Source organism: Macrobrachium rosenbergii, chromosome 28 (assembly GCF_040412425.1).
Source record: "Macrobrachium rosenbergii isolate ZJJX-2024 chromosome 28, ASM4041242v1, whole genome shotgun sequence".
NCBI classification, from domain to species: Eukaryota; Metazoa; Arthropoda; class Malacostraca; order Decapoda; family Palaemonidae; genus Macrobrachium; species Macrobrachium rosenbergii.
Window position 1 is genome coordinate 14,840,832 of NC_089768.1, and position 23,865 is coordinate 14,864,696.

The 23,865-nt window shown below is 36.4% G+C and overlaps 1 protein-coding gene across 2 annotated transcripts in view; it reads right to left on the reverse strand.

The window, feature by feature from the left end:
• Nucleotides 1-6,338: 6,338 nt before the first annotated feature.
• Nucleotides 6,339-23,865, reverse strand: part of nes (lysophosphatidylcholine acyltransferase 3 protein nessy) — a 68,178-nt gene continuing 50,651 nt past the window's right edge. For both annotated transcript variants that reach the window (XM_067130163.1, XM_067130164.1), the window contains exons 9-11: nucleotides 20,521-20,668; nucleotides 18,608-18,756; nucleotides 6,339-9,762 (exon numbers count right to left, since the gene is read on the reverse strand). In XM_067130163.1, coding sequence (XP_066986264.1) covers nucleotides 9,621-9,762; nucleotides 18,608-18,756; nucleotides 20,521-20,668 — 439 coding nt within the window. In that variant the 3' untranslated portion in view covers nucleotides 6,339-9,620. The remainder of the gene's footprint in view (nucleotides 9,763-18,607; nucleotides 18,757-20,520; nucleotides 20,669-23,865) is intronic.

Consider the following 23,865-nt stretch of genomic DNA (forward strand, 5'->3'; position numbering starts at 1 on the left):
CTATAAAATATAAGAAAAAATGAGCCAAGAGGACGGAAAAGAAAAAAAAAAAGGAATGATGAGTGGACAAAATAAAGTTGGAGTTACTTAAGGAGGGGATACCAGTGATAGAAAAGGAGTTTCACGGGATTACAGATAAAAAAAAAGATAAGTCTAGGAAAAATATTTTTGTAGATACAAGGGACAAAAATGGATGATAACAGTAGTCTGAAAATATATAGACAATGGAAGAAATAAATTTAAGAAGAGACGATATAAGACTACAGGACAGCGTCAGTCATTCTGTACAAGGCTTGGGTAATTGCCCAGGGGCGTTCCTAGACATTTTGGGGCCCGGGGGGCACAGTCCCATTTGAGGCCCCTCTTATTGGGTGGGAAGCGAGCGAAGCGAGCCAAAGCAGCTGGGGTGTTGGGGGGGCTATGAACCCCCACCCCCCCGGAAAATTATTAGAATATGAGCAATTGTAGAATCATTTTACAGGCACTTGTAAATGCAAATTTCAGAAATTTTATTTCATAAAACTAGGTGTACATTGAATAATTGAGGATCCACTTAATCCAGTTAAACATAATGATAAATGGTAAAAATGAGGATAACAGTAATGCACTCTGATGGCGATAAGATGTGGAGGGAGTTAAATGAATCAATATTGCTGGAAGGGACTCCATTATGTGAAGGAAGGTAGATCAGAGTGAAGGGAGTTAGAACAGAGTGAATGGAGGTAGAACAAAGTTAGGGATGGTAGAATAGAGTGAAAAGAAGTTAAAACAGTGAAGGGAAGGACGAACAGAGTGAGGGGAAGTTAGAAGAGAATGAAGGGAAGGTAGAACATAGTGAAAGGGAGGTAGGATAGAGTGATGGGAGGAAGAACAGAGTGAAGGGAGTTAGAACAGAGTGAAGGGAGGGTAGAACAGAGTGAAGGGAGGTAGAATAGAGTGAAGGGAAGGTAGAACATAGTGGAAGGGTTCAAAGGGAGGTAGAACAGAGTGATGGGAGGAAGAACAAATTGAAGGGAGGTAGAACAGAGTGAAGGGAGGTAGAACAGAGTGAATAGAGGTAGAAGTTAGAACAGAGTGAAATGAGGTGGAATAGAGTGAAAGGAAGGTAGAACAGAGTGATGGGAGGTAGAACAGAGTGAAGCTGTGAAGAGAGGTAGAAAAGAGTGAAGGAAGGGAGGTAGAAGAGTGAAGGGGAAGGTAGAACAGAGTAAAATGGAGTTAGGGAGTTAATTTAATATTGCTGGAAAGGAGAAAAGGGAGAGGAAGGACCACAGACCGCTCCGAGATTATAAACAAAACAAAAGCAATGGTATTCTTGTTGATGTTAGTAAACTTGTTAGTGCTTAACACTTTTCAAGTTGCTCACTTGCTCTTACTGTCCTACAATTTTCGACGTGCCTTCTTGGCAGCAAAATCCTATTATATCACTCATATCAATTTTATCCAGCACTTCTGATTCCACTGACATTAATACTAAACCACTAAACCTGTCTTGGCTCATCCTGCATAAATAGTTCTTCACTAGCTGCAGCTTCAAGAAGGATCATTCACAAGAAGCAATAGATGTTGTTATGGTAAGTAAAATTCTGATTGCTGTTGCAAGATTGGGGGCAAACATCTTTTCCATAACTAGGCTATTGATTTTTTTCAAAATAGGCCAGATTCATTGAATCATGTGAATGTGTATTATCTGGGCAAATGGGGCCATTATGGGGGCCCCTCAGAGGATAATTAAGACCCTTATAAGCAGTAATCAATTGCCTTAGATTGGCCCTGACCTTACCCCAACCAACATTATCCTCCCTCCTCCAATCCGTATGAGGAGGTCTATAATGGGCTCTACGATTGGAAGGGGTCCCCTGGAGAGCCATATTTCTTTTACATAACATTTTTGTTTTTCTTCACAAAATTGGAAATTCGGGCCCTTTAGTTGGCCCAAACTTTCGGGTACAAATATAAATGGGGCCCCTTGACCATTTTGGGGCCACTGGATTTAGCTTGTCCTGTCATAGCAGCAACGGTTAAATTTCGCATTTTGGGGCCCCCCTCACTTTGGGGCCCAGGGGCCAATTTCAAACAGCACTCCCCCTGAGGAATGCCACTTGTAATTGCCTGCCTCTAAGACAGCAAAAGAAGATTTCAAGGGAATATGGAATTTGAGCTATATGTAAAAGAAATAGTAGCTGTAGTGACAGAGCTGCTACAGCCTTATGGAGAGGATGGTCAAGAAATTATTGGAAGACATCAACTTAAAAAAAAATGTGCACCAGGCAGTTTTTTTTTTTTTTACAATACCCTTTAACTGGTCAAAATGTGAATGGAAAAGCTAAGGGGTTGGTTGCCTTAATACATCCTCTCTAACTGCCCAACAAAAGCATTTTCTTCTGATAAACCATTTTTCTCCAAATCCCCCTCCTCCCTTCCCTTTCTTATTTACAAATTTATTCGTTTTGCTTTCCTCTAGACATCCTACCCAAAACAAGTCCCACCCAAGCTCTCTTCACTCCTCCTCCATTCTTATCTTTACCATGAGCACAAACTGTCTCAGCCTCAACTCTTAAATCATCAGTAATCTTTACCACTCCAGCACGTCTCCTAATTTCATTTTCCAGTCTTGCATAGCGAGATCCCCAAATTCCACCCCAGGCATCCTCATTTCTATTTGTTCCTCTTTCCTTCTTATTACTCGTGTTTCTAATACATACATCATCAATTGATTAATTATGGTAAGATCTACATTTTTTATTTAACTGGCATTTTTTTGTCAGACACTACTACAGCCCTTCACAGCTGCATATATCCTCCTTTCAACCTCAGTGTCCCATCCTCCCTCCTATCTTGAAATAGATCTTAAGCACTTGAATTCTCTGGCTGTTTTAATTCTATGCCCTTTATATCTTGTATAAATAACATATCTCCTCCTTGATTTCTGGACACCATACCTTCAATTTTATCCACATTTACCATCATACCAGCCCATTCAATAGATTCCTACCACTCTCTTACCCTACTTTGCAATTCTTCCTCAGTCTCTTTTATATTCACTACAGTATATCATTCGTATATAGCAATTGCCAGATTGTCATTCGTAATCCCTTGGACCCATACAGCCGTGACCAATACAAACAGAAATGGGCTAAGTGTTGATCCTTGATGTAAAGCAACTCAAACTTCCAACATTTCCGTTTTGCCATGTGTTATTACTACTGCCTCTGTTCTTTCAAACAACGTAACTAACACTTCTGGCATTTTATTTTTAAACACCAAAAGACTACTCCCTTGGTATTCTATTGAATGCCTTTAGAGATCTATTAATGCATGGTCAAAATTCTGATCACCTTTTCCTGTAATAGTCTTATCATAAAGGCAACATCAACTGTACCCCTCCCCTCAATGAAACCATGCTGCTGTTCACCATAATTCTCATAATCTTGCAGAATCTCACCCAGTATGCCGCCTTACATCTTAGACTAAAGTTCCGTTCATCCAAAAACTTATAATTACCACACTATATATCTCCCTTCTTTTTCAACAGAATTACTATCAGACTTTCCTCCAATCATTCAGCATTACTTCATCCTCCCAAATTGCCCTTAACAGTTCAAGTGTCTATTCTTTACCCTCTGCACCAAGTAACTTCAACTTTGAATTTGCATGTCTGATGGACCAGGTGCTTCGGCCTTCACTTCTAGCCTTTTTACCACTATAGATTGTACCGCCATCATTGGTCCCTCCACCCTACCCACTTAACCAGAATCATCTCTCATTTTGTGTTTAGATGACTATCATAATTATCTGACTGATCTTCATTTCACATCAACTTACAAATGAAAAATACTTCCTTATCTATCTTTGATGATACCTGACTGACACAGATTCTTTCTTTTTCTTCCTTGAGTTTGATATTACGTAAATATCCTTTTCATCCTCTTTTGTTCCTTTCGTTCTCCTAATAGCTATGCCCAGTATCTTAGTTTTTTCCCTCTTCACTACATTGTTTCTCGGCACCTAACACATCTTGCCTTAAAATTCTTGAAAGTCCTAGGCTTACACCTAACTGAATCTTCCACCTCTATTCCACAACCACTTTTTTCCCACTTTGGACAATCCATAATCACTGGAAGAAAATCGAGGTGCTGTTGCACAACTGTACAAGCTGGACTGGATTGAAAATATATAAAAAGGAAATTTTAAACCCCAAAGCTGTAAGGAAGGGAAATTCAATTCTAAATCTGTACCATTTCACCTTAAATCCTATTATGCTGTAATGATGCTGTGTAGAATGAAATACATAAATAACCTGGCCACACCTTCCTAAGTTTCCTTGGTATTTTTTCTGTTTTTAGCAAAATTAGGTGAAGTTGTATGGATCAAATGCTGTTAGAACTCCCATGTCATAAAAAACTATTATCTATGGAATGTTTGAAATGGCAAGTCTTGTCCATAAGGACATTATTTCAACCTAAAGTTCAGAAGCAGTTCTAGTGGTGAGACAGGCTGGCCTTGACCGAATGACAAGTTAATTAGTATTATACTTATAATATACTACAGAAATACATGGATACCAACTATTGTAAAAATTCATTTGGCTCTCCTAACAAACTTGCTTAATTTTATCTGTAATAGTTCAGTTCCTCCCAATTTCCTTTGTGGAAACCTTTTACTTTACCATCAAAAGCTACGTCCTGGCAGTGAGTAGTAAAAGTTAAATACCTTTATAGTATAATCGTTAGTAAAAAAAAAAAAAATATTTCATCTCTTTAAATGGCACCTCCCATCATACCATTCTCTATTGTGCATTTTCTTTGCTCTTACCATAAGGTAAATCTTCCTTTTGTTTTTTTTTTGCAAGAATATGGCATGGAAAGAAGCATGGCTTCATATCTTTCATGTATGAGGGTAATCAAAACCATTGCAGTCCATCAGAATTTTTCTGATGAATATCCTCTTGACCTTCTCAAGTCTGTCCAGGCGCAACAATGAGGGACAAGTTTAGCATATTTTTCAATCTTGCTCAACCTTGTCAGCCACTTGCAATGTTTTATCATGGCAGCAGATGGAACAAAACTATAAAACTGAAAACATGAATATGTGACATCTGCCAATTGCATCATAAACTATTCCAGCATAGATGTAAAGCAAATATAAAAATATCTTACATTCATTAATTAAAATTATCTACAATACACTTCTAGGTTCCAAATAATCAACTCTTTGGTTGCTTTACATACCACTGTATTATTAGTAACAAACCATTAAGTCAGGTACAGTCTAAAGATTAGCAGCTCACTTGAAATTTCAGTTTCAATTCTCTTCATGATGAGAATCTACTCGGCTGCCTTTAAATCATCCCCAAATACAATTTTTACAATTTAAAAGCTATGAAACTCCAAAACCTCTTTGCTTTGGCAGTGTTAAGTGTAGCAAAAAATTAAATGCAATAGGCTCTCCTAACAGAATATTATTTGACAAGACATTTTGTCCTCCCTCTCATATGGTGCCTCTTGAATCATTTAGAATTTCTACCCCCTTGGACTTTACCAGTGCAAACTTGCACCAATCTGTATGATTTGATGAAAAAATTACATATGTACCCTGGAACATCAAAATCAACACACCAAAAAAATGGGATTTTTTGTAAGAATTACACAGTATCACAGCATGTATGCTTGAAAATGCATATGAAAGTGAACATGTATAAAAGATGCGTTACCACTAAAACTATGCAAGGTAATGAACAAATTTTAAGAAAATACACACGAACTTCACGTCATGACTTAGCACAAACCTCCATTAAAGCTTTGCTGTCACCTGCCAAGATTTTCCAAATCCTTCACCCTTACACACATCTCATCAGCATTTACCCCCGCCATCATCATTCATACACTGATCTGACTACCACAACTAGTCATTATAGGAAATAATTTATCATACCCCAATTCACCTATTGGACACTGTCCATTATTTAGGAAAACTTGGCAATAGGATTAGTTCTCAAAATATTTTATTAATCAAATTCTGAGAAGGATTCAGTTGGCAGTAACTGGAAAAAAGGCTAGGGTTTTTACTATCAAGAGGAAATAGCTGTACGGTATTAGTTACAACAAAGACTGAGCCCATGCAGAAGTATGCAACACATTCACATTGAAGACTACAACCATTTATCATTCTCTAAAACATGAGCGTAGTTTTACTTAAAGTTCTTACCAGGTCTATGTCTTGAGTAGCCAAGTAGCAAGGTTTCAAAAGGTAATACTTGTAGTGTTATTTGTACCATTACGGCAAAAAGTCAGCCAATGGAAAATCTGAGATTTTTGAGGGAAAATAAAACCAAAGCAAAGAGTGAATAACCCCATTTCATTTTTGTTGAAGTAACTACAAATCAGGATGATCAAAGAATGAACTTTTATTTCAAGAAATATTACCACAACATCAAACACTTCTAAACTGGTTCACATCTAAAGCTAATACAAAAGTGATAAACTATTTACAGTTCTTAATGGACAGTCAATAATAGGATGTAAACTACTAAAGTCTATTCTACAATTTCTACCAGCTACCAAATACCTTACTGAGAACCGTGTAATTCATATAATTTCCTCATTCGGAAAATTACCTTTGGTTCTTCAAAGTATTATAAACGTTTCCATACTATCAGGAGAGAGCAAGAAAGGCAAGAGAGAGACAGATTTATGATCTACTCCAAACTTCAATATTACCCAACACATATTAACTTTAAAATTTTATAAAATTAACTACTGAGATGGTACTTTACAAACTTCTGACTACAGCTCTACTTGGAAAAAAAAGGACTTATCCATTTCCATTATCTACACTAAAAATTCTATTAGTGCAAAGTGTAAACTTAAGGGTATAATCCTTGGTTTGTTCCTGACACAGAGAGAGAGAGAGAGAGAGAGAGAGAGAGAGAGAGAGAGAGAGAGAGAGAGAGAGAGAGAGAGAGAGAGAGAGAGAGAGAGAGAGAGAGAGAGAGAGAGAGAGAGAGAGAGAGAATGACATTACCTGAATATTATGGTGAAAAATAAGAAGGGAAAAATTAACTAAAGTAAAAATCATCCTTGATTTAATCATAGTTGTACTTTCATTACCATTGGATAATTTTCTTGTACCTGCTTCCTTCTATTTATGGTCCACAAAAAATTGTTTAGTTAAGAGTATTGGCAGGTATATCAAAATCAACTTACGACATTCCTGCTTAATTACAAGAAAACAGAAAGAAATAGCATGCAATAAACATATACTGTACTCTTCTTACAGGAAGACCTGATCCACAAGATCTCAGCAATCTATGTAATAAGTGAGTTTCTAAATACAGTACAATTGACTATATTTTACAAAGGAATTTACATTATCTATACCACAATGTATACTTTGATTATTGTTTAAAGTGGAAGAGGGAAATTTTTAAAACTTGACTTCACCCCTCTTGTACAAAATCTCTGAAGGGCTACAACTGTTTCATTATGAGAAATGTGATTTCTTTCTAGTAATAGTAGATATACAATGTGCAAGGATGTGCAAGGATAAAAGATCATCACAGACATCTAAGGAGGAGAGTCATGACTGTTGAGAAAGCCAATACATTAAAAACTACATTTGAGGAGTGAATACCTTAGTACACTGATAACAGAAACGTGGAAGAAATTCAAAATATCTATATTTCTAGGCACCCAGAGAACCTTGGCTAAACTTACTCCATGGACAAGGGATAGGATTAGTGTTCAAAAGGTCAAATGTGAATTCTATAAAACCTGACCACCACTGCAGCCAAGTGGTGGTAACAACTAACTTCGGAATGAAACTAGTACACAAAGAGAGGCCATTCTGTCATAAGAATCAGACTCCAGGTGCTGCTGGCAACATGGAATAGACATTATTTGTTTCAGTAATTAATAAAAGGCATATCTAAGAAGTTTCGAGGCCATTCTGGTACAAGAGTGAAGATTTTGAAAACTGCTATCAATACTGAAAACCCTGTAATAAATAAGTGGCATGCCCAGCACATTTGAGAGCACCTTTGAACAGAGCCTGATTACTATTAAATAACTTAATCACACCACTGAGTTAACATTAACTCAACAGAGATTGTGTGAACTATTCCTGACTAAGGCAACCACTCTTTCTTAACATATATGTGATCATGATCCTATCAGTAAATCATTAATAGTATGCAGCCATTTCTTCTAAATGATAATAACCCCTAAAGATTTATGCTCAATGATTTTATAATGTCATTTCTATTTCTGCAGGAAGATTACTAATCCATTCCTCAAAAAAATGGATTAAGTTACTGAGCTTTCCCAGTGGAAGATCACTTAAAAAGAAAACTACTGTAGAAATCATTCTGGAAGGAACTTGGCTTACTTTTCTTGGCCAATGAAAAATATATTTTCCATATGAAGGCAAATAACCAGTAAAATAATACATGAATAAAAGTTACAAATATGCTATTTCATCATCCCAATATCCCAAAACATTGCAACAGTAAAGCCACTAAACGCCTAGTTTGCAACGTATACAAACGACTAAGATATGTGTAGAGTTAAAGTATTATGTACTTTAGAATTCTAAAAATGATGTCTTTATCAGAAGTGCTAAAATCACTGAATAAAGAAATTATACTCAATTCTAAAGCTATAAGCACGCTGAACACTGGAATGAGAAACTCTTCAGTGTCAAAAGGCAGTATCCAAAACAATGGAAAAACTAAAAAAAAAAAAAATTACATTTATATAAAACAAAACAACCACACTTGTTTTACATAGTAAAGTTATACTGATAATTAGTATGAGTAAACAAACCTATCTATGGCTCTACCATCACACATCAGCTTCAAATCTGATACAATGAAGACATTTTAGGAAAATAGAAACAAAATATACATTTAGCTTTGTACAAGTCCCTTCATCGCATAAGCACTTCCTTAGCTAATGTGGTATAAAGAGTAATTACATATAATTATTCATTATCAACTGCCTATATTCATTTATGCATATTTTAAACGTTAACAACTGCCAGTATATACAAACATTTTTATTAAGTACAACAACTTTTCTCCTTTGGTTACAAATGCCAATAGTGCAAGACTTGTTTTACTAACATTATGTATTATCATAGAGATACTCAATTCATTACCAACCAATCTAACTTATGAATAAAATTTCACTGATGACTTGAAACCAGATTTCAGTTATACAAATGTACACTAATGTTTAAAGAAAGTTCCAGGCTCATAGCTGCAGAACACTTTTTCAGATATCCTTATATGCGCTCAGTGCCGCTGTCTTTAGTACTTCATGTACATAACCATTGTAAGAATGAATGGTATAGTTGTGCAAATTACACAATGAAACTTTAGTGAAATATTACATAGAGCAAACAAATGCAAAATATCTACTGATAGATCCTCATATTATGTTTGCATTCTCATTTAAAACACTTGAATCTGATGTCGGTGCAATGCTGTTAATGAAAGATTTACTCTTCTGACTAACTATAAGAGGTAGGTCACCTTCGACATCATCTAGCTCCTTTAAAAAACTATCTCATTTATTTGCAGTCTATATTATGATAATTTTTAACACTAAAAAGGCTGTTTTTTATTCAACTTTGCCTTTCTCTATTCTTACTCTTTCTCCACCTATTGCTTTTATCAAAGCTTTGACTGCAGATCCATATAACGGCCACCCTGCAAAGAACACATGCCCCGAAAAATACAGAGAAGTGTAGAACTGCCACCATCTGAAAAAAGAAGGAAACCTGATACTTCTGCAACAAAAAGCATCAATTGCAATAGTAAAATAGTTCCCAGTAACTTCATAATAAATTACCAGTGTGAAATAAAAATATCTGTATATGATTAAATGTAAAATACCACCAACTACTTCACACATTGGTCACTTTAGACCTCACAGTCAGATTACCAATGACTAAAGAAACTTTGTGGATTACCTAAACATGCTTCATATGTGTACATTTACAAACATATGCTGGCCTATGGGATAGGCTTTCACAATGACTTAACATTACAACACAATTATGAACATAATATTAACTAACTAAGTTACTGAAAACCTTATTCTAATACAAAAAATTTTAAATAATTTCCTTATTTTTAACATACAATTTTTTTGTTTTCAATTTACAGATTTGAGCATTCATAAATTCAGTCACCATCAGAGTTATCTATCGTAAGTGGGAGATGGAGGGGTTTTAAAAAATGTTTCCTGTTATACTCAAGAGGCTTTTGTTTTCGCTTGTAAATTACAGCAAAATTATCATTACAAAGGTTTTTACTGCTGTTCTGACTGCATATTTAGTTTAGGTTTTTTTGGTCTTTTGTGCATGAATAGCTCCCAGCCAAACAAACCTGATATATCTTGGAAATAAGAAATAAGATGACACTGTACAAGTCCAGACTATGCTCCACTGTTCCCAAAGGAATTACTACATTCCCCTTTGAAAGAATGCACACTGCTGTGCTCTGTCAGGATCAGGACTGTTCTATTATTATTGTGATATACCATCCGTTGGTTTTCCATCCATTACATCATTTATTCTGTCTTTTTCTTTATAATCAGTGGTGTGATTGCTACCTCTGGATTACTGTGGATACTTATTTGAGAGTTCAGCATTACATTATTTTTTTATCCGGGGTTCTTAATGCTTCTAGATTATCAGTAATTTTCAAGGAAAATTAAATTCCTTTCATTTTTGTGTTAAACAACAGATTTTTTAATTTCATTATCATGCAGTAATTTTTGCAACTGATCAGTATAGGAGCTTGCTAGAGTTAAAATTTGCTGAATTTTCCCTAATATTTATTGGTTACTACAGTATTTACATTCAGTGAAATTTTTTTATCAGCCCACAGCAGTGTTTACTTCTGGTCTCTGTTTCTATCACAGCATTTTACCAATGTGTATTTTTTTTCTGTTAATAACATTAAGCTACAATTTTTCAATACTGTGACTGGTGTATTTATCCTTTTTTGTTTTTTTGGGGGGTAAGTAGAATTAATATAATCATGCCACAGAATATGTATGCAATCACAAGGCATGTCCTGTACCTTCATGTTGTCCTTGCATAAGAACCTACATTTAAGAAACCTTAGCCTTCATGTTGGGACCAACAATCCTCATCTCAGTGTGAGAAGTTGGACTGGTCTGTGTTCATGGTTCATTTATGCTCAGGGACATGTATGTATCAGCATCATATATTATACCACACGTGGTGCTTCTTCAGACGCTTTGTCTTCTCATTCTGTGCCTTCAACTGTTGATATGTTTATTGTTGGACAAGACTACGTTAATGGCGTCTCCCCTCATCATGAATGTTCACAGTAAGAAAAGTAGGCAGTCTCCAATACCAACCCATGCTGTCTTCTTACCTGACGGACCTTTGCTTCCATGGGGGTTTCCTTCCCCAAGTGTTCTCCCAAGACTCACAGAAAAGATTTTCTTATCCTCTACTTCAACTAGTCCTTCGATTTCAGGACTTCCAACTCCTACCTGTCTCCCTCCTCATATGATAGGAACCATTTCATTCCCTTCATTAGAGCTTCTGCACTCAGCAGATCCTATTTTGTTGCATATCTCAAGATTCCAGAATCTGTTCTAGGCTATGGTTGATTTAACTATGGGGGGCATTGTTCTTCAACTGCCATCTTCAGGGTACAATTCCCTTTTGTCTTTTAAGGCTATTGAAAAAGAATGAAATGCAAACAGTATCTCATCTCATTCTTGTTTCTATGTAGCTATGTGAATAAGTGCTATGTTTTATGGTGTTTTTAATAAAAGACAATACTGATTTACACTACTACTGCTCTACCTTTTATGAATAATGCTGCAACTAGGCTGCACCATCTTTTATAAAAAAGCTACCCTAACTTTCATGAACATTGCCACTCTAATGACATGATCCTCTAGTGACAAGAGTTGGGTAACTCTCCTGGATAGTGCATTCACATCTTTGTAGTAAACAAAGTGATAAGGGTGTGGTACTGTTATTATAAACCTCAACCTGTAGAAATGTTATCTCTAAAAGACCTCTTTCAGAATACAGTGGTTTCAGTCCACCAGTTCATCCAAAAAAGGGACTTCCCATTGCCCACTGACCGTAAGTGCTTGCTTACTTAATCCCAAGGACCCAATATCTTATCAGGTCAGGATTGGTGTACCAAGATATGGGTATATGTACTAGATACAAACTCTGAAGTACTTTTATATAACCAAGTTTCTTTCTCTCATCCTCCCGCCTACTCTGAGATCTAGGCAAATTACAGTATAAGTAATGGGGTTCTGCAGTAAAACAAATATAATTCTTGAAAGACAAATATAAACCTCCCAGGCCCAATACCATTCTACACTTCAAGGAATAGACAACACAATTAACAAGACTTTGGGATGTGAACGATTACCATTTTTTTTCTTTTTTGGGCATGAAAAAGGCTAATTTGAAAGTATTTGATATCAAAACCTTCATTATTTCCATATTACATGTCATGGACAACATCTATATTCCACGTATTTAAGATTTATGTGAAGCAAGTCATCCTTCCAGAAAGAAACAAACCCTCCTAATAATAGTTAGGCAGAGCTGTAGTGTTTACTGATTTTGGATGAAAGAAGCCAAAGATGTGATGAAAATTATGATCTTAAAGATTTGGTTAAGCATAAATGACAAATTTTTAAAGTAATTTGTATTTTTCTTAACATACAAACCTGAGGTCTTTACACATGGGATTAACTTTCAACGAGCTGGAAATCAGGTCAAACTTTTGCAAGGTGGTTATGGTAACAGTTACAGATGGTAGGGGCGGAAGCATCGCCCACCAAGTCGGAGTGCATTCAATTCCAAGCAGTTTACCTTTTGGCCCAGGTAAGAGAATGAGGGGTGGTAAAAGGTGGGCCCTTTATGTAAAGACCTCAGGTTTGTATGTTAGAAAAAATACAAATTACTTTAAAAATCTGTCATTTGTTCCTACACGAATACAAACCCTAGGTCTTTACATAAGAGAGATTTACTTTGGGAGGGAGGATTCAGAGTATATCTCTGAACTGACTGGTAGTTTGGCTCACCCGGGTACTCTCTTCCTGGTCATGAAAGAGCAAAGGAAAGGAGACCATACTTCTGACCCCTGTTCAATCGTCAGATTTCTGGGCATTTCGAATTAAAGGAATGTAATATCCTTGATTCGAAAAGGTTTGGATGAACCTCCAGTGTTGGAAACTATAAAGCTAAGAATAACCAAATGGTCTGCTCATAGTCAGTCCCTCTCTCCCCTTGCTAGAGAGAAAGAAGGATTTGCGTCTACTAATTCAAATAGAGCTAGATTACTGGTAGGATACTTGGTCATCTTGACACCTGCATGCACGCCAGTCCAGCACGTGACTGCTCACTCACTGTTCCTCTGCCCACTGGAAGAGGAAGGAAGACAGAAGGAAGGAAGACAAGAGAAAGGGAGGAGGCCAGTCCCACACACACCTCCACCTTACAGCTGCACACCTTAGGTGAGATGCAACCTGTCCCTCAAGAGATGGGTGGACTACATGACTTGTTGAGCATCCACCATAGGATCCAAGGAAAAGGAGTCCAAGGACCTATGGGCAACTTCCCAAGGTAAAAGGAGATGAATGTGATCTGCATGATTATGTTCCATCCCAGTACTTTACTGACAGGTTCTTCCTGAATGTGATGGACAGACAGATGCCCCTGGCCTCGAACGATCTGTTCTGAAACGTACTGATGTCCACCAAGAAGTTGAGGGGTACACTCTTTTGATCATCACACTAGTCAGAGAAATGACAATTTGGATACCGCTTCTCAGACACCTCGAAGCTAATGATCAAGTCACTGGAATTGGCTTGAAAGTCTAGTCTTATGGAGTCAATAAAGACGTCATACTGTCACTGGCACCACAGGACCATAGCGGTGTAAGAAGACAGAACAGAACAGTGCCAACTTCAGGAAGTCAAGAAAGGAGGACAATGACCAAGCTTTTTCAGAGGGTGAAAGAATTTCCAGGAGTCAAGGTGCCAAGATCAACTGTCCTTATCTCCTGATTTCAGCGAATAATTGTTGTAATTACACCCAGCTTGCTTGGGATGTCTGGTTGGCCACTGTACTGAATGTTCTTCTGTCTGCTCATGTACTTGCACTGCAATAGAGCAGATGAAAGGACACTAGGACCTTTTGTTGACCATGACACTACTGTGGTGTCACTGCTATCATGCCAAGGAGTGTCTATCTTCGATCTTGAGACTCTGAAAGTCTAAAAAGAACTGTTTTAAGATCCACATAATATTCTCTCCTTGGGTTGTGGATCAGCTGGTAATTACAGCAGCAGCAGCCACTGCTTACATTTCCCACTCCTCATGGGAGGAGTGTAACTACATCAAGTCAAAAGAAATGGAGCTCCTTGACACCACTTCCTGACTCAGTATGAACCAAAAACAAGTTGTCGGAACTTAGTTTGGTGATATTGTTGATCTGACAAATCAGGCAAAACGACGGGTTGTAAGCCCAAGCCTTGAATCATGGATGCAAAAGATGTCTCCAAGGCACCAACAGCATCTGAAGTTTCTAGGAGGTCACTTATTCAAGTACCGACTAGTCCCAACATTTCTAACCATGGATAAGAAAGATGTTTCCTAGGCGTCAACAGAATCCAGTGCTCCAGGAGGTCACCTATCCAAGTACTGACCTGACCCAATCATTGCTAACTTCGCTGATCTGGCAAGAAGCAATATTTTCTATGTGACCTGGTCGATGACTGTTATACCCATGGTCTGTAGAGACAGAGCGGAATAGTAACATCTTCAGTGTGCAGAGATTGAAGGACTATAGTAAATCCCCCGCATTCGCAGGGGATGTGTACCACATGCCCCCACGAATGGCTAAAATCCCTGAATGCTTTAAACCCTTCTAAAAACTCTTAGAACTGCCTATTTTGATAGTTCAAACACACAAAAAAACTAAAAATGCTTATACAGGATTATACATATTATCCTACTTACGATGGGGTTAGGTTCCAAAAAACCAATTGTTTGTTGGAAAAAATGTATCTCGAATATAGCCAAGCCGACACTAGGGCATTCAGTACCATGTATACATATATGGTAGCCTAGCCTGTACTATAAAGTATACTCTATACATATGCAGTATAGCAATTATTAACATCAGCTAATTCTGGAGGGTCATGCAGACTGACTTATGATAATTCAATACAAAGAGGAATTGAATAACAAACAAGAATTAGTTTAGCCTACACTATGGTATATTGTATACACATACGGTAGCCTAGCCTACATTATACTGCACTACTATATTCACATATTAATATTGTATTATACAAACATCAACATAACGAATATGCATCTTTTCCACGGATCTTTTAAAATGTTATGCCTTGCTTCACTGTATCCAATAATATTCTTATATCGATCAATGTTTTGGTTTGTAAATCGATTACGCTGTAAGTTTATTTCGTCGTATTTAACTCATTTCAGAGCACTTTTCTTGCTTTTAGTCAGCATAAATGACTCTAGATACTTTATTTATATGGGGCAAGGTTATTTTTCCGTTATACAAAGTGTTTTTAAGTCGAAATATAACTTAAATACGTCTTGTTGTGAAATTAACTTAGCTATTTTTTTTGTTAATAGATGACACTGGCCATTTGGAGGCACGTTTTTGTGTACAAACAATCAAGATTCCATTCGCTATTTTCATTTGATTTCATTCTAATACGAGCTTTATGTATTTATCTTTTATTGGCATGAAAACAGCAGTAATCTGTGTTCTTTCATGCCCAGTAGTTTTGATTAAAATACCTTCTCTCCAATTTTATTTATGGTCGCGTTTCATCCATGATGCAGATGCACAATAATTTAGTAATTAGTAGCTTGAACATTGTTTTCTTGGCTCCAGCTACAACTTGCAGCTTAAATTTAGCAGTATATTTCCTTGCCAATCTTTTATCTATAGTGAATATGGGTATAATGTAAAAATATATCAGTCCTATTCTACTTAATGTCATTTGTAACATAACTACAGTGATTGTTTACTACCATACGATGGTTGAAATACAAGCAAAACAGCTGTTGTTATCCGATTCAGTTATAAGCAAAACAACAGTCGCTCGTTCGGTTGTTTATGGCTGTACACACATAAGATTATAACTTTACTAAAATTACTTTTATCATTCTCTTTTACTATTTTAACTAGAAGATGGGATAAAGAGATGGCGGAAAAGAAGTTGGTCTATTGTAATTTGGTCTCTCTCCCTGCCTGATTGTACGCTGCTGCCTCCGCCTGTGCGAAATTTTTAAAAATTTTATCATTAATTGCTTACACCATCGCAAAACCGAATTATTGTAACCCAAGCACTACCTGCGTACCTGAGTATTTTAATAATTTTATCACAAAAAGTGTACTTAGTCATGAAAATATGAAAATAAAGTAATTAGTAAATATTTCTCAAGTGAAAAATACAACGAATGGGCAAATTTTCAGCGAATAATGTGTTTATGTTCCACAGAGAAATCCGTGAATTGGCGAGTCCACAAATCGTGAGAACGCGAATATGGGGGGTTTATGTAACTGACTATCTTCCTAAATCACATAACTCTTTGAAATGTTGAGGTGTCAAGACCAATTGTCGCTAACACTGACCCTAGTGACCAAACTTGTCCGTCATACATCCATCATCCTGGAATGTGTCTGGTTGACCGCTGTGCTGAGTGCGCTGCTGCAAACCCGCGCACCCGCACCGTCAACTGAGGAGATGATAAGGCACTAGCCCCCTGCCGGGCAGATTTTCACTTTAAAATCTGCAACAATCTTTCATATGCTGTGTATTTGATCAAATTAGTATCAGTCAGGAGAGAATGAGACCAACAGACAACCTTTAACATCAACAGACTTGGAAGAATAACTTTTTTACTACTAATTTTGGTTAAAATAAATGCCAAATGAGACTTTTATGTTATGGAGAACCAGAGTATACTCCTCCTTGGGAACTTTAACCCTAGGAATTTTCACTTCATAGGGAAGTAAAACCCTGTTAAAAGCAAACTGGTTATTTGCTGAAGGTATAATATAGGGACTATACTATCTGGAAAGTCTCTTATGTCTACATTTTGGTGGAAATGTAAAGTTGCTGAAGGAGTCTGGGTCAATACAGAATGTTTATCAGTGAAAGGTCCGCACACCATTCTAACTTAGACACCCTTGGGATGGATGAAAGTAGGTGCTCAGGCCATTGTTCTGGCATATGGTGCATTGAAAAATCAAGAGAGAACATCAACTGGGAAAATGAGTGAAATAAAATGTGACACATAATTATCATTATTAATGTTTTTACATAAAGCTTACCCTTTATGGTGGTTATGTGTGTAATGGGTTCTCTCCATACTTCATTCAAGTGGACCTTCTTAATTATCACTGGTCAAAGTCTTCCTCATATTCTTTCTACTGGTCCTCATCCTACTACTTCAATATCTTATACTTCCCACACAAACTTGCTCATTTTTAATCATATACCAAATCCATCTCAATCTTTGTGATGTCCAGAGTATTTTCAAAAGATGGATACATCTAGGCAATATACAAAACTTTCAAGTTACTGTGGTGTACTTTAAAAAATGTAATATTGTAAGCTATACAGTAACTTTCTCTTCAAACCAGTCTGCAACTGAATGGTATCAGATGCTTACCCTCAGTTATTTAGCATTTCATTGTTGCTTGTGAAATGTCAAAAGGTATAGCAACCAACAACACTGCACCTAACCAAAACTGAACTAAATTCATGATTAAAAAAATATATAGTTTCTTTACATTGATCAATATGAAATGGACAGTCACATAAAGTAATTACATGGGATAAATATCGTAATACACTTGTATAAGCAAACTGCAGAATTCAAAATAAGCAGTTATTTCTAAACTACAATCTGCTACAAATGCAACTCAAAATATATGGCAAAATTAATGGAATATTCAAACCTGCCACAAACTAACAGACGTATTTCAAAAGCCATCAGCATTTCAATGAAAGCTGTACATACTTGTACTGTACTGAAATTAGACAAAATGTCAAAATTTGCTAATTGTACCCCTCCATTAACATCATATTACAACCATCACTACATCTATAACATTCTCTAAATGAAGTTTCTCAATGATAAATAAGGCCCTGATTACAGGCAGTCCCCAGTTATCGGTGGGGGTTCCGTTCCGACGGCGTGACGATAAGCAAAAATCACCAATAACTGGAGATTGGTGCCTCTGTTAGGTATGTATTGGTGCCAATACCCAAAATCGCTGATTTCTGTTGCAAGACAAGCGCCAAAAAACCGGATTGCCAATAACCGGGGACTGCCTGTACTAAAAAAAATTATGCTACTGCAATTTATTATTAATAAAAACCATAACCTTTACGTTAATTTTTAAAAATACTTTAACCAGTCCATTGAGGATTCACAAAGTTAAAGTATAGCCCTTTGGAGTCTGTCAGTCTTGGCAGAGTTCCATTAATCTAATAATTTTCCATCAAATAAATTTCATCACTAACAAAGTAACTCACTTGTGCAGCTTTAGAAGAACAAAAGGTCCTAAGCAATATCCCATAAAGATGACTACGTAGACTTTCAATACAACAAACTTGATGTACTTCAAAGGACCAGCATTTAGCAAGGACACAAGTTTTGGATACTGGTTTACGTAATTTGCAAGCTGAAAGAAAGAAACATTTAAATTAGTATATGGCTTTGATTACTACACACAGCAGAAAAGTATACTTAGTAATGAAAGAATTGTTTTATTACCTAATTTATGTTAGAGATGAGTTCTGTCAAGCTATAATGAGGTATAATGCTTACATTGTGCACTGCTGTCCATCTGTGATTAGTCTGGTTGTTATCTTTTTTTACTGTTTCTTATGCACAGAATGCACTATGCATGCACATACATACACACTGTATGCATTACCCATGGACTGCCTGTGTGAAAAGCATTACCTGATTATGAATATAGTTTCAGTAGAATAGACTTGTGAAGAAGTTCCTCTGTGAGATAGTTTAACTTCTAGTGTGTTATATTTGTTGAGTGTTTTGTGTTTAATACAAACTTTACTTCATATATTATTGTATAATTATCCCTTTGGATTCTATATGCTTTTTCCCGTTAGTGCATGTTTTCATATGCTATTCATGGCTAGGATAGGATTATGAGGTAGACTAGCCCTAAGCAAGACTACTCTCCATCTCCATAACTGAATTTTGGATGTACCCATAATACCCTTGGACCTAAAGGTGTGGTTACACAAGGGATTACTATACCGATATTATTTGACAATGTTACATACTAAACACGAATTAGGATTAAAAAATACACATAACTACAAATTAACCTTAGGGTACATACACACGGTCAAAAAGCGTTCGTCGAACAAACAGTTACCAGATATAGGAAAAGTAAAGGTGCGCGGATGATGTCACAAGCAATCACCATGGACTAACGGGCATTGCCCGTGTTCGTAGTTTGGAGCTTCGGACAGTGTCTGGCAGGACAGAGGCATGGAACTATGGCAGGACAGAGGCATGGAACTATGACGTTACCAGGCAAAAGATTCAATAGGTTACGTGTTTACTGTATGAGCTGAGGCTATGACTTGCTTTGATTTCAATCGACCTGACAACATGGCTGGGCTTAGCTCTACGAAGGAAAAAGTTACCACTGGGATAGGACACAGACTCTAATGTTAACTGAACTTGGCCAACAGAACCCATTTTTGGAATGTCAAGTCAGACGTTTATAAGGACAGAAATAACCTTGCAGTAGCAATTAATGGAATAACAGCAGAACTTCAGAGAAGTGGATCACAGAGAGAGAGAGAGAGAGAGAGAGAGAGAGAGAGAGAGAGAGAGAGAGAGAGAGAGAGAGAGAGAGAGAGAGAGAGAGAGAGAGAGAATCTTGTACACACTGTCTTTATTATGCACATAAAGTTTTTAGTTTGTTGCTTCTGGGAAGCAAAATCATCTGCAAACATGCAATTGGGCCACGTATGTAATGCATAAAATCAGTCTGCTGCAAAGAAAAAATTTGAAGACCACAACACTAATGTTCGGCTGAGTTAAAACATGCATCTTGACCAATGGCACTGGTTCTGAACTTTGTCTGCCAGACTTTGACTGGCGAATGGAGTAGAAACTATGGTATACATCAATATCTGGAAGCCCTATTTGTTGCCAGATCAGTTCTCCTCAAATATGCACTTATAACTTCACCATACTACATAGTACAATACGGTAACAGTGTTAGTCCGACAAACACTGCTTGATCGTGTGGATGCACTGTTATTAAGACTATAATCATCATCCAAATGAGTGCCTATTTGTCTAAATATCTTATTCTTTATAAAGCCCTCATGGCAGACAAACAACAGAAATTACAATAAAACCCTAAAGTGTAAAACTAAAACAGTTTGACCACACTTACATCTTTTTCAAAGTTCATAACAACAAACTCCATGAAGAAACAGGCATAATAACCTGAATGCAGTCCATGCCATACAGCCAAGAAAATGAGTGCAGCTGCTTGGGATATGTAACGGTTGTTTAGGAATCTCAACCGTTTGTAGACATACCTTGCAAAAAGGGAGAGAACAAACAAAAATATGTATTAATATAAACTCGTGTACTTGAATAACGGTACTGCACTTTACGCCACACTTTCCTCACATAAGAAAATTTAGATTTATACTACAATCTTATACTTTAGCAAACAGAACATTAAAATGAAGATCTCACATATATTTATGAAGAAAATAATATATGAAGCAAGAAAAAATCCTTTCAAAATATAACTTTCAAATTTCAAATGCTATAATTATCAAACTTCTAAATGACATAGTGCAATGGATCAGAAAACATTCATTACAGAAATTAAATATAAAGATACATGCATTGTCATTAATGGTACTCAAGCCCTGTAAGACAGTAAATTTAATTTTAGGCCTTTTTGCAAAGTAGCAATGCTTATTGCACAGTAACACTGGTTATAGAACATACAAATACATCATGCTGCATTGAACATTTTTAGACATTCCATCTTTTTAGGAGAAGAAAGCATTGTCAAGAACATGTAAGCCACCCATATAAAATTTAAAAGCAGATATTTTGTGCAAATCAAATGACCTGAGATGAGTCTACAGCTAAATAATAACTAAATGCCTTCAGAAAGTAAAGAATATGTCGAAGTAACCATATTTAGTACAAATTATGTAATCTTTATTACCCATTCGACAACAAGACTAATGAACTAAATTGGAAAATAACCATTATACAGAAGTATAACAAACAATCAACCCACATACTTGGCTCTAACAGTGTACCTAAATATTTAGTTTGTGAATCAATATTTAGCAAAGTGCACACACATTATTATAAGGATGAATTGAAAATGTTGATTCTGACAATTTCCTTGAGACTGTTCCTTCCCAGGACGAAGCATTCATTTTTAGCTAATTACAGATAAGTCATACAAAAGACAAAAAAATTGTTTTATTATACATCCACAGAATTCTAGAGTAACATCTCTTGAGGTAGCCAGATACCATTCATGGGCTAGTTTCATATATCTAACTTAGCCAGAGAAGTCCTAATTTGAACTGGAATTTAATCTAGTTTAGTTCATTGCTGTCTAGCAAACTTATACTGGATACCTTCATATATAAAGGTGATTCCTCTGCCTGCTGCTTAAACAGAATTGATCACCTCAAAAACATTTGTTATATTAGCACTTACTGTGCTCTCCAAATTGTTCCAGATGCTTCACTCACTCACAAAATGAAACTAGTACTGCACATACATGACCAAGATTCCAGATTATCAAGAGATTCAAGAATAACAACTTAAAAATCTTTGAGAGCATTAACTTTTCTCATAAAATGCCCAAATGTTTTGTTAATTATCATTATTCAAGGATTACCTATATCTATTTTTCATGTCTTTCATGTATTTCCCTTGGGATTTATGTACATTTAACTCAGATAATGAAAAACTCATTTTTCCATAATTTTCTGAAGACAGCAGTAGGCTAACAAAAATTAAAGTTTTTCCCCTTGCTGTGGATGGTAGCTTGCTAAAAACAAAGAAAAAATAAAGTAAGTATAGGTTTTCCGGCTCGTTCATAGATGTGCAAAAGTGCTGTTTATATTTATCGAATCTTTGTACTGTATATATAGCATTTATCCAGTTTTGGTAATTTTTGCATTGGTAAGTACTAACTAGCTTGTGACTGATGGTTAGCTAGCATTTTCTTGACACTCACTGTGTTCATTGTTCCCTTGCATCATGTTTCTGTTTAGAAAATCTTCTGTGACACTCAAGACATTAAGTCCTCAATATACTGTACACATTCACTGCCCCAGCACTTTTATACTTTGTACAATGCGTATTCTTCGCCTCCATAGCAAGGAACATCTCTGACTATAGTTTCTAAGAAGCCAGGACTTAAACAAAATCAACACTGCTGAAAAACTAATCAATGGTGTTCAAGCAGACCCAACATCACTGGCCACTGATGCTGAAATCACAATTATCATTCAGCCTCAAAATTTTGGATATACAGTTGGGTCACTGTTGGAAGTGGTTAATGACCCAGGACACTGCTTCAACCAACACAACCTACTTGACATAACCCACGGATCGATCATTATAAATTTTATGAGATAGATAAAGTGCACAGGCTATGTTCTTAACATCAGTGGTGACGGCCTTAAAAGAGAATATGATTCTTAAGATTACAGAACAGAAGCTTTTCAAAAACTCTGATCATTCATGTTCAGCTGCTCTATGTGATGGGTGTAATGGCTAGTACAAAAGTGCATATGTGGAAAAGACTGTAACCATATGACAAATCCCTCCCATCAACTTCTAATTGTTCCATAAGTGTGTGGGCAACCAATGGTACCACCACCACCACTGATGCTTACATGGTAACAGATGTGAGATTATGCCAAACCATCATATGCTGCAAGCAAAGAAACATTTAAGTCCTGGCTCCTGATGAGCATTCTCCCAATATTGAGAAAAAGCTTCATGCTTCTCCCACGATGAACAGATGTATCCAACTATGTAGTCAAAATGTAAATCATGTTACAGTACAATATTATCACTAAATTTAAGTTCAACAGTATAATACCATTCAACTTTCGCCAGAAGAGGAAGCATTGTCTCTACTGTAAATCAAATATTTTCTGAACTGGTCACCAGATGATTCACCTGCAGTTGATAATGCCTTACTCACTGAACTGTCATTTGAAAATGAACCTCATACTGTTAAAACCTAAGATAATGATAAAAAGTGGTACAAATTATTAGAAATCTAATGCATACCAAAGTAAGAAATTGAGTACTTTGCGTGTATGAAATGAAGGCAGGATCAAAGATAAATGTTCTTTGGACTTCTCACTAGAGAAGGGCCTTATCATTGGGAGATATAAAAGAATTGAAACCACTGCTTGGTTTCAAGGTCAAATGATTCTTGATGAGTCATGTGTGGGGAGGATGGCATGTGAGAAATGCACTTCTACATCTTTTATTTACTTAGGTAAAATGTCTTCTAAACCCTGAAATACCTGACACTAAAAGCTAGTCAAGATCATTGCAAAATTACAAAAGGGAGCATATAATCAAGCATAATGCTTGTTTAATGTCTCATATACTTCAATTGGTAAGTAGCTGGTATTTTCATTTTCAAATTAGGTGACCGTCTTTGTTTACACAAACTCCACAGACCATTCCTTGCTAGATTTTAGTTCTTTTAATTTTGATGATGATG